General features: G+C 33.6%; 3 protein-coding genes and 1 non-coding gene across 4 annotated transcripts; 2 read left to right on the top strand and 2 right to left on the bottom strand.

The window, feature by feature from the left end:
* Nucleotides 1-1,590: 1,590 nt before the first annotated feature.
* Nucleotides 1,591-1,662, top strand: TRNAE-UUC. Its single transcript has one exon. It is a non-coding gene; the product is annotated as a tRNA-Glu (tRNA).
* Nucleotides 1,663-2,542: 880 nt separating this feature from the next.
* Nucleotides 2,543-4,747, bottom strand: LOC122319066 (SKP1-like protein 1B). The gene is made up of 2 exons (XM_043136946.1): nucleotides 4,269-4,747; nucleotides 2,543-3,027 (listed from the first exon to the last, which is right to left on the bottom strand). The coding sequence occupies exons 1-2, from the start codon at nucleotides 4,566-4,568 to the stop codon at nucleotides 2,854-2,856; spliced, it is 474 nt and encodes a 157-aa protein (XP_042992880.1). The 5' UTR covers nucleotides 4,569-4,747; the 3' UTR covers nucleotides 2,543-2,853.
* Nucleotides 4,748-8,088: 3,341 nt separating this feature from the next.
* Nucleotides 8,089-8,766, bottom strand: LOC122274354. Its single transcript, XM_043083400.1, has one exon. The coding sequence runs from the start codon at nucleotides 8,764-8,766 to the stop codon at nucleotides 8,089-8,091; it is 678 nt and encodes a 225-aa protein (XP_042939334.1).
* A 3,217-nt stretch (nucleotides 8,767-11,983) lies between these two features.
* On the top strand, nucleotides 11,984-13,096 carry LOC122274353. Its single transcript, XM_043083399.1, has 2 exons — nucleotides 11,984-12,591; nucleotides 12,697-13,096. Exons 1-2 carry the CDS (start codon nucleotides 11,984-11,986, stop codon nucleotides 13,094-13,096), a joined length of 1,008 nt encoding a protein of 335 aa, XP_042939333.1.
* Nucleotides 13,097-16,336: the final 3,240 nt, after the last annotated feature.

Raw genomic sequence — 16,336 nt, 5'->3', positions numbered from 1 at the left:
TGAGCGTTCGTCCCTCTGTCAGCAACAAGGGCACCTCTAGTCCGTGCAGCAGCCTCTCCTTTTGGAACATCGGCAAAACTCGACTGCACCCAGGAACTCTCTCTCTCTCTCTCTCTCTCTCTCTCTCTCTCTATGCTTCTTGCGGGGCTGGACTTTCGGCTTACTTGTCAACCTCCACGCTTTTCCAAATCCTAGGGTTCGGATTTCCACACCAAATTCTTCAAGCTGGATAGGCACCGAGCTTTACTTTGTCCAGTTTGTATTGTTAATTAGTTGAAGAATTTGTCTTTTTTCCTATCAGTGCTGGTTAGTTGCTCTATTTAATTTCTGGATAAATTCGGGGTTTACTCGCTTGTTGTATATGATTATCAACAATATCTATTGATACATATTTTCAAGTTATTTGGGATGCTATTCAACTCAATTCAATCTTATTTCATCATTTCTGGGTTATCCTACAAGTGCTGGGGAAATAATTGGTACATTGATGCTGATCATTTTAGAGTTTATGTTGAAATTTTGCTTTTTGTAATTTTTTTTTTTTTTCATTCGTTTGTACTTCTTGCTTACCAGGTGCTTATAATTGTTACTGGGTGGCAAGTCCCCTGGTGGGGGTATGGGGTTGGTATTTTTAACATCAAAATCAATCTCAATTATCAGGCACAATCGAGACAAGTGGTTGTATTCAATGCTCTTATGATATGTAATATCTAATTTTGGACACTTCACTTAGCTTATGAGTGGGGACTTCGTGTCTGATCTTTTTGCTTAATTATTTTTACATGCAGAAACGGCAAATACAGTGGATGTTCTAATGAAATGCCATAGTTTTGTTTTGATGCTGAAATATGTTGATTGAGGAAAATTGTAAATGTTTTCTTTGTTCTATAAAGATTAAAAGAGTCATTTCTCTCCATAAAGGTTGTGTTGCCAAATGCCATTTATATTACTTTTTTAAAGTTTTAGGACTATGATACAGAGTGGTGTGTTTGATATTGTAGAATTTCTAATACAGAGTTTTTATATTAACATTGTAGAGTGTCTGATACAGAGTTTGTTTAGCCTTGTAGACTTGGGTTGCCTCTGGTTTTCAAGTCAAGCTTGATGGTTAGGTTTGGTCCTTTCCCTTTATGGCATACAAGCCAGCTCTAAATTAACCTTGTGTTATTTTGATTTCTAGGTTGTTGAATATGATCATGAAGTTGAATTTGTATATATTTTAATGTTTTGAGCTTGAAAATGAAGTTATTTAGGTTGGTTTTACATATTTTGATGTATAGATTGTTGAATATTATGAAAATGAAAATAAAAGATTATTAAAAAAAATGCATTAAAAAGTAGATAAAAACTAATAATATTTTATTATTATAGAGAGTGGGATGGTTAATCTAATATAGAGTTTAAGTTTTGAGTGATTAGTCAAAATCCAAAAAGTGATATATTAGCCCAACTTTGACTAAATTGGTTCATTTGTCTCTAAACATAAGCTCAAACAGAATTGGTTCATTTTGTTTCTAAACATCTCAGGGCGTTAAGATTTAGCGAATAGAGTTATACATTATATAAAAATTGTATCATTCATATCAGCAATCCGTTGTCGTCCAGCGGTTAGGATATCTGGCTTTCACCCAGGAGACCCGGGTTCGATTCCCGGCAACGGAATGTCGTTTTTCCCACTATCATATGTTATTGACGTTGTTGGTCAGATTTGAACTACCTTTGCTATTCTGGGCTTGATATATCTGCAATTGGAACGAGCATAAACCCATCCGGATGGCTTTGGTTTTGCTTGCCTCACGTACTTAATGGTGATTACATATCCAATATTGGATAAGAGAGCAACCATGTAAGCAAACAAAACAGTGACTAATATCCTGGAGATTGTGTAACTGTCTATACTTAAAAAGTGGATGCACCCAGCGGAATAAATTTCAGTGGAAGAACGATGAGAAGCTGCGGAAGTGATATTTTCTCGTCCAACCGCAACCCGATTAATAAGAAGATGTATTTGGGTCATTCATTTGGACTATAGAAACGAGTCAATTTGTAATAGGAGTCGGGAGACCAGTAAGGACAGAATTTCAGCAAGATTGGTTCATTAACAATTATGCTGCTTATGTTCTGACGTAGATATGTATACGATCGAAGAGCTAACGAGCACTGCATTTCTATAGCCAGTAATAGATGAAAGATGAAACTCATCCGGATTGTGCTCTTTTAACTCAGCGTGGAAAAACAAGATAAAGGAAAGATGAACCATGCACTTTAAGGACACTGATAATGTATAAAAAAATAATAAAAAATGAGCGACTTCGTGACTACACAAAATGGTCGACGTTTTGACAGTGACAATGTGAAATTATATGCTGCTACAACCCAATGGAATGCAGTATAAAGGATGCTGGACTGATGCAGTTCTTCAAGCGAAGTTCCGGGTTAAGAACCAAAAGGACTTTTTTTTATTGGTACTGGGTATTTGGAAAAAGTGTCCCAACTAATCTTGGAGGTGCACATGCTCTCAGCAAAGAACCAAGAGGACTTCTAGACTTCAAGATACAGTTCATAAAATTAAGCCATCATAAATAAACAGCTGACGAGACAACAAAGTGAATGGTGAATCACCTTTTGCATCGGACACAGCAGAGAAGAGAACATGTACCACACTAACATACTAAACGAGGGAAGCGGGTGGGGGCACATGTTTAAGCAAAACAACCATTGTTCATAGCAGGAGCAACTAGATGGTACTTGAATGACTAGAAAGTCTTCGACACATTGAAACAACATCCCCTTCCTCAGCACAAAAGAAAAACATAAGGCACAAAAAATACAGGACTTTTCAATTTGGATCTTTTACTCAAAGGCCCATTGGTTCTCCCTGCGAACCTCCTCTTCTTCCTCTGGTGTGAAGTCATTCTTGATGTTGAATGTCTTGCGGATTTCCTCGGGGGTTTTGCCCTTGATCATGTCAGCCACTGTCTGGCAAGTCAGATCCAGCAAACTCTTGATGTTCAGATAGTTTGCAGCCTATAAATCAGACATATTTCCAAAGTGAATTTTGTCTCCCAACCAAATACCGTAGAGGTAATTTATATAGCATTGTAATAATTTAGTGCATGTTATCTGCAAGAACATATAACAGAGTCCCTTACAACATTCCTGTTGGTATAATTTAATCTCTATATGGACCACAGGAAATCAACCCATGGTCTACAAAGTATATTACAGGTTCAAAGAACAATGCTAAGTTATCATGCTAACTGGACCTTTTTTTTCTAATCGGTAAACAAGATTTTATTGATCATAACATCAGGAAAGTTCCCAGTAGATGGGACGTATAAAAGAGCAACGCCTAAGCAAACAGGACCTCAAGTAAGGAGAGAAAATCAAGAAATCTGATAATTACGGGGTAACCACCGATTATAAGCATAAACTAGATTCTATTTGGCAAGAACTTCAAGATTGAAAAGGCAAGAACAAATCTATGGTTGCAAAAGCAATATGTCATAACAGAAAACAGAGAGCTACTAGATTAATTCCATATACGAACACACAAAAAAGGTTGCAAGGCTGATGAAAGAAATCCAATTGATTAGCCAAAAGAAATCCTTGAGACAATAGAGTAAAGAGTATCGGGGGAATTTGTATAGCGTTACATGAACTTCTAAACACTTAACACAAGCAACTATTTTGAGTCTATTCCTTGAAACTCGATGCTTCCCTTTTGCAAGCACGCTTGCCAGACAAATTCTATGAACCATCAGCAATTGACTTTAGACATATATCCAATGGCAAGTGTACAACTCGGTGATAATTAGGCTGGTGTATAATTTACCTGTTAAAACAACATCCTAAAGAATAAAATATGAAGAGTAAAACAACATCCTAAAGGTTTATTTGATCTCGCAGAAACTCTAAAAGTAAAGAAGAGGTAACATTTAGCAAAACTTCACCGTTCCTTTGCGCTCCAAAATTATCAAACCAAGCTCTGCACACTGTTGCGCAATAACAAGTATGGGGCAATTCCAGTTCAATAGAGACCAAATAAACGAAAAACTGAAAAAAGGTAGATCAGTATTGGAAAAAAAAAAAAAACCATAGACACGAAAGGCAGGAAATCGAAGCCAAAACCCTACAACAAAGGCCATTAAAAAAATATACCACCGAAAATTAGGGAATAGAAAAAGTAAAACCCTAATCGTCGGGTAAAGAAAAGAAGAAAATCAAAATTGGAAGGGATTTGATTGAGAAGGGAAAATAATACAGACCAGGATAAGTTCGAAAAGGGTGGCCTGGTCGACCTTGACGAACTCTGCGTCCCAGGCCTTGAGGTCCTCATCGAGGGAGGCGGCGCGGTCCTCGGCCTTGGGGGCCTCGACGTGTTTCTTGCAGTACTCTATGACCTTGGAGAGAATTTTGCTGGTCACGTTCGGGAGCGGTATGCCATTGTCGGCGCAGTCGTCCTCGATCATGTGCTTGATCGTCTGAGATTCCAGTGCCACCGCCTCATCCACCTCGAAAGTCTCGCCGTCCGAGCTCCTCAGCGCTATCTTCCTCCCCGACGACATGGCTTTCCGATGACTTTCTAATCTGGGATTCCGGAAAACAAACCTCGGCTTTTGGACTCTCGAGAGAGACGCCCGGAGACGCAAGAGGAAGAATCGGACAGACTGTTTGGATCAGTGAGAGAAAAAGGAAAATAAATTTAGAAGGTTAAAAAATTGAGTAGGTTAGTTACAGCTGTTGGAGGGTGTCGAAACCTTTCGTTTACTTTTTTCTAAAAATATTAAATTTGAGGTGCTTTTCAAAAATAGAAATATTAAGTTAGAGCATCCCATCCCGTTCCGTATGTCATCTCATTCCTATAATTTAGAAAAAAAATTAAGGCTTTTATCTAATTTCTCACTCCATCCCAATCTTTAAAATAGGGATGAAATTTGTAGATACTACAATAGGTCTCCATATTTGAGGACCTACTATACATCTGCATCGCTCTCTCGCCCCAACGATTGCCCCCTTCCACCCCGCGTCTTTTTCTCCCCCCTTCCCCCCTTCCCTCACAATGCAGCACCAATGGATTCTTCTCTCCTCGCCTGTAAGTGATAAAGTATTCTCTGATTTTTGTCTATTTTTCTTTCCATTGCTCTCTCCTTCTCTATTTCTCTATTTCCTCATTTTCTTCCTCTTGATTTATCGTGAGATTGGACTGAGGATTGATGCATTTTACTCCCTATTCGACCGATTATTATTTGGTACTCTCTTTCGAACTATCCATGCGTTTCTATATAGTTGTATATGTATGTATTATAATTTTGTTTCTTCAAGACCGAGCAAGATGAGATCCTTAGAAAATCCTCATTTCAGTCAGTTTGCTTCATTTTCCCATGATGTTGTTTTTGTCCTCTCTCTGTCTCCTCCCTCTTGTCTTTATTTTTTTTTCTTGTTCCAACAACCAATTTGATATCTCTGCTGCGGGACAATTTATTCTGTTTTGGTTGCTTAGTAAATGGTGGAAAGGGGACAATGATTGGCTTTACATTGTTTGTTTATTTGTTTTAGTTTCATCTGAATTTGATTCTTTTTTGTTGTGCTGATTACAAATGCAGTCTCTTTGGTTTATGAGAATTTGATAAGAGATGAAGCAGGGAGTTGGCCGAATGATATATATGGTTTTGTTTTGAGTTTAGGTTTATATCTAACATTTATGTTTAAATTTTCCTGAGTACCAAATGTAATTTTGGTTGCTGTGGGGATGCTTGCATCCAATAGTTGAATAAACTTGAACACTACCATCAGCAATTTTACTTCCAATACTTGGTTATCTGAATGTTAATTGATTTTACAATTTAATGTTTAACCAATACATAAATTGAAGTGCATTATGAGTAAAGCAAAATGAGAAGAGATGATATGCTTTGTTGCTAGCATCACCCTGCTAGTATTGTTCCTAGTTGTTTTTTGCTGCTACCTGAGGATCTATAGTTGAATTGAATATACTAGATTTATGTTAGATTTATTGGTTGTGCTGTGGTTTATTTTTTACTTTCTTCAGCTGCTTTTTGGAATTAAGTTGTTGAGGATTTCTCCAAGTTTTGCGAGTATAATCTTTAGGTCATTTTATTATCATTCTTTGATTGATTTAGTCTAAAGAAACATGCTTTGCTAATTTATGAGAAAAATTCCTCAGTTTATATCCTGCTGACAGAACCTTTGGAAAATTTGTTGCAACATTATTTTTGTTATGAGACCAGTACACTTTGTCCTTAGTTCATGACTGGTTGTTTAGAAATGTAAAATTATAAAGATATGAGGGTAGAATTTGTGATGTGTTGTTGGCCTTGGTGATGGGGGTTCGGCTGGCAGGTTTTTCAATAGGGTTTTATAATGTTGAAGGACTTCTTATCTTACATCTTCTGTTTTCAGATTCTACCATTATCTTCTTCTTGCATTGAATCCTGAATACATGCATTGGTAAGTGTAGTTGTTGGTGACTAGATGGCTTGGTGGTAATTGTTGGATGTAAACATGGCCTCATTGCTCAATGATGTGTATTTCCATCATTGAATTTTCTGCAATATAGATCATAGGAAAAACTGAGTTGCTTCTTTTAATCTTTTGTGGTTCTAATAAATTCTATCTCTTATTGAATGGTGATTTTTGAAATTTGTAAATATCTACCAATATTGTTTTGACAAAGCTAGCTGGTTTTCCAAGTCTATGTTGCAAAGTTTAGCTTGTTCTTTATAAGCGTGATTGTTATTTGTGTGCAAGCACTCCTTCTCTATGTTACTGGCTTTTGGTCTTCAATACCATATTTCTTTGTTTAATTTTAAGTAAGAAGTATATACTCTCTTAAAATTACCCTCAACGTGGCCATTGCCCATGTGGGGGAAATCTTCTCATGCTGTTTGTGCATACTACACCAAAGTGGAACTTACATTTCCTTCTTTACATACTTAAAAGAGTTGCCATTGAATCTGATGCTAATTCACAAGATATTATATATATATATATATATATATATATATATATATATAATATAACAGTTGGATAGTGTAACCAAGGGAGGGAAATTAATTGATGATTTCTTGAGGGTAGTCATGTCAGAAATGCAGCGGCTATATTTTCAGCAACTCCAGAGAGAAATCATGATAAAACGCAGTCATGCCCGAGATTTGGATTGATTTTATTCAGTTGTATTTGTTATTTTATGTTTCAAACAATGATATATGTGTAAAAAGTAATGTACATATTTTTTTTGTACTTTTGATGATAGTTTTCCATGATATTTTTGTGCAAGTAAATTGGATGTAATAATTTCAGAAACAATTATAAATTACCTCAAATATAGTCTACTATTATACTCAAAGAAATACGAGGCCAATATTGATTACTATTAATATAGTCACTACTAACATTAAAGAATTACAAATACAAAGCAGATTAACTCAAATATAGTTTAAAATAACATGAAGGAAATAATAGAATATAACGCGACCACGACTAATGTTGGGAATATAATAGCCATTGATGTTCAATTAGATCTTCTTGAAGTTGATGATGTGCCGAGCTATCTCTAATATAATGATGACGCTGGATGAAGTCCATAACCTTAGTTGTATGATTGAGCGACAATTCCGGGAGATCATTATCAAATTGATCATATTCAATGTTTAGACTCTCACTATCATCACGCTTGTTTTCAAAGATCATATTATGTAGAATAACACATGCTTTCATTATATTTGTTAGTTCCTTCACTTTGAACATTCGGGAGGGTCCACGAATGATAGCAAATCGTTGTTGAAGTACCCCGAATGCATGCTTGATATCTTTTCTTGATGATTCTTGTGCTTTCACAAAATTTTTCTTCTTATTCCCTCTTGGTGATGGAATCGTCTTTACAAAAGTTTACCACTTGGGATAAATACCGTCAGCAAGGTAATACCCCATAGTATAGTCATTGCCATTGATTATGTAATTGACTAGAGGAGCACGCCCTTGGGCAAGTTCCGTGAAAATAAAATATCTCTCTAGCACATTAATGTCGTTATGTGAACCGGACATACCAAAAAATGCATGCCATATTTAGAGATCATATGAAACAACTGCTACTAAAATAACAGTAGGTTCACGGATGTGGCCAGAGTACATACCTTTCCAGGCTTCGGGATAATTTTTCCACTTCCAATGCATGCAGTTAATGCTTCCCAGCATTCTAGGGAATCCTTGTTGTTCAGCAACAGCAAACAATTGGGTAATATCGTTGGCATTTAGAGACCACATATATTCATCTGAAAAAACACTTACTATTGTCTCAGAGAATTTTTTGAGGCTCTCTATTGCGGTGCTTTCACCAATGCGTATATATTCATCCATAAAATCTCCAGTAACCCCATACACCATCATTCTAAGTGCTACAGTTATCTTTTGCATAGAAGATAAACCGAGTCTTCCAGTATTATCTCTTCTATGGACGAAGTATGGCTCGTAATACTCTATCTCATTTAGAATATGGAGAAATAGGGGACGGCTCATCCAAAATCTCATTTGAAATAGATTCGAGGGATATACTAGATTTTCTGTAAAATAATCGCGAAATAGGCGCTCGTGCCCCTGAATATGATCATGCCGAATAAACTTTCGACTTTGGCGATTGTCACGATGCCTCGATGACTGTCCATCAGCCTCCTCATTAAGAACAACATCGCTATCATCTTCAGAGGATACGTATGTCAACAATTTGCGAAAAAATGTATGAGCCATTTGATAAAGGAAGTGGAAGATCATGATGGGAGACTATTGAATTTCGGTTCTATAGATCAAATAAAAAAGAGTGTGAGAATGTGAATGTTAGCAATATGCATATTTATGGAGGAAAAAGTTACCGTTACATATAGGATAAAAAATGTTACCGTTTGAAAGAAGACAAAAAAAGTTACAGTTAGAGAAAAGATAAAAAATGTTACCTTTGTAGAAATGACAAAAAATATTACCGTTACAAAAATGAGTGGAAATTTTATATTCAATACGTGACTAGGTATTATCATTAAAAAAATGGATAAAGAGTACTAAATAATAAAATTTGGCCATCACGTTAGAAAATACACTAATTAAAAAAAATTACTATTTTTATAATACGAATTTCGGTTAAAAAAAATACTGTATTGGATAGTCAAAACTGTATAAAAATTTAATAGAAATTAATATTTGAAAAAAAAGATAATAAGACAAAGAGTTAGTAGTTAAGATTGTAAATGGAAGAGAGAGAACAAAGTAATAAAAAAATAATAGAGAAATATTATTTAATAGAATAGAGATAAATATGAAAAATGTGATGTAGGAGGTTTTTAGAATATGAATAAAATTTAAAGATAAATTTAAAAAAATATGATTTTGAGTTAAATTATAGGAATAGAGATGTGGAATCAGATGAGAATGCTCTTAGACACTCAAAATTTATACAAATCATTTTTCTAAAAAGATGCAGCAATCGACTTATCTAATTAACGTCCAGTTACTATATCCTAGTTTGTAAAGAAATATAAATTAACGATCTTTTTAAATTAAATTAAATATTAGATAATTTGGATGATTTTATTCTCTCAGCTGCTCAAAGTAAATTTTAAAATATAAATAAATTTTTATATACTCAGTTGTAATTAGATTTTAATATAGTTATTCTTCTATCATTTTCTCTTTTTAAAAAAAAAAATCAATAGTCAGAGATCACATAAAAATAAATTTATAAATTGATATAATTTGATGTGAGAAGTTAGATATATTTTATAATAAAAATAAATTTATAATCTAAACTAAAATATTTAGTTACGTTAATTTATATGTTTATTTTTATAAAAATAAATTATGATTAGAATACTGTTACTATGCCACTTGCAGTTAACCGTTGGAAGTAACCACTAGTGTAAAATTATTTTTTTATTTTTATCTAATTTTTTTATTCATATTTTTTATCATTTTAAATATTTTTAAAAATAAAAAAATATATATCAACACACTAAAAATTACTTTTTTAATTATTAAACAAAAAAATTAAATTGATGAGCGGTAAAATCCGCTGCACACTATCATATTTCTCTCATGATTAAAGCATTTCTCCATTTAGACCTCCAACTCTCTTTATTTCAAGCTTTCGGAGAGAGTAACATGAGAAGACATTTGTAATTTGGCTACGTCCGTTTGGAGGTACGACTTTTTTATTGGACTTTTGCTCTTTCCCTCTCTATAATCGATCTAGGATGCAAGTTGTTGGCTTTGTTTGGCTACATTCTTCCCCACACCTTTCCTACTATGCAACTCCAATCCTCACTTTGTCAAGAAAAAACGTATTCTTGCTACGACTCACTCTAGGAAGTTGCACAATTTGAGTTCACCCCTTCGTCCAAAGGCTAGTACACTTGGAAATAACATAGTGCCCAAACGAGCAGTGTTTTGGCTTCTTTGGAATTGGCCTTACATCTCACCTTCAAAATATGATCTCATTTATTGTGTTCGGATGTTGAGCTGAACTGAACTGAGTTCTTTATAAATTATAGTGAGTTAAGTATGTAGAGTGAGTTATGTGGAGTCTATCTAAAATAAGTTTAGATGTGTTTAAATGTTAAGATGATTTAGTACTATTTATAGAAAATTGAAAAAGGTTTTGAGTCCTACGTATAAATATGTGTTGAGTTGAAAAATATTGTGAATCCTATATGTAAGGAGGTTTTGAGTTGAGATGAGTTTAATAATTTGAGAGTTGAGTATTTAGATATTAGACCCAGTTTAAAAATAGAGCTCAGTCTTACAATCAAATGTGACTGCGGTTACTTTGAATTTGTCCTAAATCAAGTAGACTTTCATGCATTTTTTAAATAGCATAATTGATCTAATTGGCTGGTTGAAATTGATTCTAATCGATTTAGACTGAATTGAGCTGTCAACTCCAACCTATTCAAAACTATATTGATTTTTTAAATTGTGTTTTAGAGAGAAATTCATTACTTTTGCTAGGCTCATCAATAAAGAACGTGAGGAAAAAATGCAACACATGATCATGACACAACAATGATCTAAAACAATTTATATATTGCAAAACAAGTTTATAATGAATTAGTTAATTAGTTTTGTGATTTTACTTCTAATCATTTCCCTATTTTCAGTTATTTTAAAGTGTATTTCATGCCACTGTTCGATCAATAACCGATAGAATAGTACTTGACGTTATAGAATTAAAACGAAATACTCCATCACTTTAATTCATGATCACTTTATTACAACGATGCACTTGTGTTCAAGTATTTATGTTACATCACTTTAATTCATTGCACTCATCAAATGCATGGTAGTTCAGATGTTACGCATATTTATATATTAATATAATATATAAAAAAATTTATTTATAAGTAGGCAATAACATTCTTATTTGACATAATCTTATTTAGAAGAGAGATTTAAAAATTTAAATTTTACAAATTAAATCTTACTGTATGAAAGTAATATAAATGTAGTGTTCTATAAATTGGCTTGTAAATATGATAACTAATATATCACTTCGGGGAGAAATATATATATATATATATATAGTGAAGTGATGACTCATTGGTATAATTAGATTTATCTCGCATATAGACTTAATTAATAATCCTAACATGAATAGCTCCGGTTCAACCAATTCTTGATTGGAGCACCGAGCATTTGCATTTATTTTGTTTCAGCCATCGATTGGGAGTTTTGTGCATTTTAGAGCATTCTCACGATCCGGTTCTTTGAAGCATGATTTTTCTTAAATTATAGGGTTTATATTTAAAGTTGTCCAAATACATGCTCCAACCAAGTACAATCTCCAATCACGATTTTGGAAGCTAGTGCAAGGGTAAAGGAACTTATAAACTTTCAGACTTTTGGGTAGAATGTGGATCTTATAAGCAGAATTTTTTCTCGAGAAGAGCTAGAGCAGATTTGCAGCATACGTCTGAGTTGTATGAATGTAGAGGATAAACTTATATGGGGCCCTTCAGAAAAAGGGCTATACTCGGTCAAAAGTGGGTATCAAGTGGAGATTGACAAGAAAAAGGCTATCACAAGGGAAACTTCAGAGAGAAGCAGGCATGATGGAAGATGGAAGAGTATCTGGGAGCTTAATGTACCGGGGAAGGTAAAGACATTTATGTGGAAAGCAGGCAATGATCTATTAGCCACTAAATGGAACCTTTTCAAGAGAAAAATTCTGGATGACCCTCTATGCCCAACATGCCAGACAGATACTGAAACTGTGATGCATCTTTTATGGCAATGCCCGACAGCTAATGTTGTATGGACAGAAATGACTACCCCTATTCAGAAATGGAATGTGGCTGAAGATGACTTTCTAAGTATGTGGGGAAGGATGAAAGGTAAACTAACAGAACCTGATTTGGAGATGATAGCAGCAACGATGAGAATGCTATGGATGAGGAGAAATGAGTTAGTTTTTGACAAGAAGTTTAAAAGCCCAAGGACTGTTATCAGAGCTTCAAAGGAGTCACTACAGGAGTACCAGACAGCAAATCAGATGCTAAAAAGGGGCAATAATTTCGCTATGGTTGTAAGGCAGGGTCAACATTGGGAGTTGCCAAGGGAAAATTTTGTAAAAACAAACTGGGATGCAGCAGTAGATTTAAAAAATAAGAAAGTGGGCATAGGTATAATCATCAGAGATGAAAAGGGGGACGTATTGGCAGCAGCTTGTGGACAAAGGAAGTACTTACATCACCCAGCAACAGCAGAAAGTCTTGCCTTGAGAAGGGAAGCAGAGATTTGTACAGAATTGAATTACACGAAAGTAATACTGGAAGGGGATGCAAAGGGGATTATAGAGGCAGTAAATAGAGAAGCAGAAGACTTGTCTATCTACGAAAATATTATACAGGAGATAAAGAGATACTTTAGAAATAGAAAAGAGTGGGAGGTGAGATTTGTAAAAAGAGAGATGAATACAGTGGCCCACATACTAGCTAGAACAACTTTACAATTTGATACCAAGAGAATATGGATTGAGGAAACACCAGAAATTGTATTGAGTGATCTGTTGAAAGATAAACTTTGTAACGGATGATTCATTCAATGAATATATGAGGTTCCTTTCAAAAAAAAAAAAAAAAAACATCTTTCTAGTTCAAACCTCCTTACTATGACCATCGTTCGCCTTCCCATTTGATAGCCTCCCGTTCGTTGTCTTTGGTAAAACCCATGCACGCACACACACGGTCTCTCTCTCTCTCTCTCTCTCTCTCTCTCTCTCTCTCTCTCTCTCTCTCTCTCTCTCTCTCTCTCTCTCGTAATGTGATGCTCTGTGCCAATTCATCTTCTTCCTACCATATACTCATATTGCTTCATTGTTTATATCCATTGATGCTATGCTTTATCTGTGATTTAACACTGTGATTACTTTGTGATTTAACTTGATGCTGAGTCGTGCTTTACTGGACTTTGTTGGGTCTAATTTATACCTACTCTTGGCTTGTGATTTACGAATTTGGGTGTTTTGCTCAATGTTTTGAATACCGTACTAGATGGCATACTGGTCAAGGCATTTAAACGAAATATTTCGATATCGGTACCATTTCGTGTATTGTTTCGGGATACTCAATATATAAATAAATTATATGTATAAATATATATAAATTATATTCTAAAATAATAGTTTATATATGAATAATTTATACATAAATATATATATATATATATAAATTTTAAATAGTTTGGTATGAGTTGTGGGTCAAAAAATAAGCTTGTAGTTTGAAAAAATGAAAAAAAAAAAATAAAGACCCAAATACTGGCCGGTACGGATTGGTACGTAGGCCGGTACAGGTCTAAATATCGGCTGGTATTTAGACCGGTACGAAACATGTACAATACCTATACCGGACTAATGGCAGATACAGAATATTCTGACCGTACTGACCAGTACGGTATTTAAAACCATGGTTTTGCTACTCGAACATGTAGCACCAAGTCGAACCTTTCTGTTCTGTAAAATTGGGGCTCTGATTTTCCCTGTTGGTCTCTCACGATCTGTTTAGGGTTTACCATTTGGGATTGTGATTTTGCATGTTGTGAGTTTGGTGATTCTTTGTGATTTTGTTGCTCTAGGGTCTTTAATTTTATTATAGCCACATCGATGCATTCATTATCTTTGTTGGAAATTATCTTTCACACTTTCATTTTCACAAAGTATACTTGCAATTTGGGTCAGTGATTTTACATCCCTATTGTTCTGAATTTGCAGGTTGTGAGTTTGCTTTAACTTTGTGATTTTGCTACTCTAGTCTTTAATTTGGGAGGGAGTTAATTCACAAATTTTTTAATGGGGCTCCATTGATATGACAAGGTAATCCGAACCGAGATGACCACAAAATATTTTGTAATAGTTTTCATAAAAGGCAACCGAGATTTAAGGTTTTACAGCTATTTGAGGTTGGGCTCCGGTCTTATGCATGCTGTAAATAAATAAATAAAACCATTCTAAACTCCATGGAATACACATTTTTTTTGGAAGCAGATGTGAATGCTCTTATTTATTTAGCACATCCACTTTAATACATATATTAGAACATTCTCTTTTAATCCATATATTGTTTATCTCATTTCTGTTTTGATAAAGCCTTATGATATTTGTATGCTGATTTCTTGTTATTTAGATTCTGGAAATTGAAGAAGCTAATTTTGCATGCTGAATTCCTACTCTAACATACATGTCACTGTTCTATTTGTTACTTTAGATTCTATGTTAATCCATATATTGCCAAATGAACTTTCTGTTTTTATGATCTTACTCATTTGCATGGTGCTTAATTGTTTGAATTTTGTAAATTATATTTCTTGGTGTTATGTTCTGATTTAGTAATGTTGCTCAGTCCTTTTTTTTTATTTTTATTTTTTATGGTTGGATTAGGGCATTGATATCGTTGGATTTCCCTTCTCTAACTCCCTCGATTGTGATGATAACAAAATCTCATGGGGACACAGAAAATTTGGCACACACTTCCATAGCATGGTAACTCGGATGACCAATAAGTAGTGGTAACCAATTGTTGTAGCCATTCGAGGAACGGTGTTAAATTTCCTATATGTTACCATCCTGAGCTGGCTACTAAAATCACGTCTCTATTATTCTAAGTGTCTAACATGTCTACTAATTGTTCTGTCTACAATTTCTTAGAGATTGATTCACAAGACCATGTAGGACAAAAGTTATCATTACAGAAAAAAGTTACCATTACATATGAGATAAAAAATGTTATTGTTAGAGAAATGATAAAAAATGTTACCGTTAGATAAATGCAAATCAAATATTACCATTATATATGTGGATAAAATCATATTAAAATACACTATCGCGTTGGAAAATGCACATATTAAAAAAATTATTATTTTTAATATCGATAATAGTTAGAAAGTTATTATTGTACCCGGGCAAAAAATCGTATTAGTATTTATAAAATTAAGCCTTGTTTGTATACACAGTACAGATTAGATGGGAAGAAATATTTTGAATAGTAGTGAAATTTTTGAGTTAAAATAAGATAAAATAGTTTATAAAAAAATATCTATTTAGATAGTGAGATGAGATGATATAATTTTTAATTTTTAAAATTTGAAAAATGTATGAGTCCCAATATTTTAAGTGTCAGCCAAATTGTGTACTGTTCATTCTCAGATTTTACTGTTTATAACTGTTTATATACTGTTCATTGTCAGATTTTACTGTTCAGTATTGTTCGTTATTGTTTATTTTAGTTGATGTTTTTAAAATTTAGAAATAAAATATAGTGTGTTTGGATATGAAAAACTACAGTACGATACACATGAGATGAAAACAAGAAAAAAAATATATATAAAAGAGAAAGCAGTTAAGAATGAAAATGGGAGTGAGAGAAAAACTAATAAAGAAAAAATAGAAGAATATTATTTTAACAAAATAGAAAAATGATAGGAAATAAGATATAAGAAATTTTTTAAAATAAGTAAAATTTAAGATAAAATTATAAGAATTATAATTTCTATCTAACATTTAAGAAAACTTTTGGAGAACCGGAGATGAACGCTCTTAGTCACCATATAGAAATTATTATCCTTCTCTGGTTACGTCTTTTCTTATTTATTTACTAAATTGCTAACTACATTTTGATTGGTTGGCTCCAAATCAGATACCAGGAGGGATTAAAAAATAAAGAAATAAGATTAACAGTTATAAAATGTGTATACATTAATTTTTTTTAAAAAGTTATAAAATTTATATAAAAAATTAATTTTTTAATAATAAATTTTATTTTTTAAAAAAATTTGTACAACA

The sequence above is a fragment of the Carya illinoinensis genome, chromosome 8 (genome assembly GCF_018687715.1).
Source record: "Carya illinoinensis cultivar Pawnee chromosome 8, C.illinoinensisPawnee_v1, whole genome shotgun sequence".
Lineage (NCBI taxonomy): Eukaryota > Viridiplantae > Streptophyta > Magnoliopsida > Fagales > Juglandaceae > Carya > Carya illinoinensis.
The sequence above is the reverse complement of the archived record's forward strand: the minus strand, read 5'-3'. Positions and strand labels throughout refer to the sequence as shown.

What these genes read in the sequence shown, in the direction of transcription:
- LOC122319066 (XM_043136946.1), bottom strand. Translation starts at nt 4,568, where the DNA reads ATGTCGTCGGGGAGGAAGATAGCGCTGAGGAGCTCGGACGGCGAGACT. An exon ending in CCCTTTTCGAACTTATCCTG is followed by an intron (nt 3,028 to 4,268) that starts GTCTGTATTATT and finishes TCTGATTTATAG; the next exon opens with GCTGCAAACTATCTGAACAT.
- LOC122274354 (XM_043083400.1), bottom strand. Translation starts at nt 8,766, where the DNA reads ATGGCTCATACATTTTTTCGCAAATTGTTGACATACGTATCCTCTGAA.
- LOC122274353 (XM_043083399.1), top strand. Translation starts at nt 11,984, where the DNA reads ATGAATGTAGAGGATAAACTTATATGGGGCCCTTCAGAAAAAGGGCTA. An exon ending in AATTTCGCTATGGTTGTAAG is followed by an intron (nt 12,592 to 12,696) that starts GCAGGGTCAACA and finishes TATAATCATCAG; the next exon opens with AGATGAAAAGGGGGACGTAT.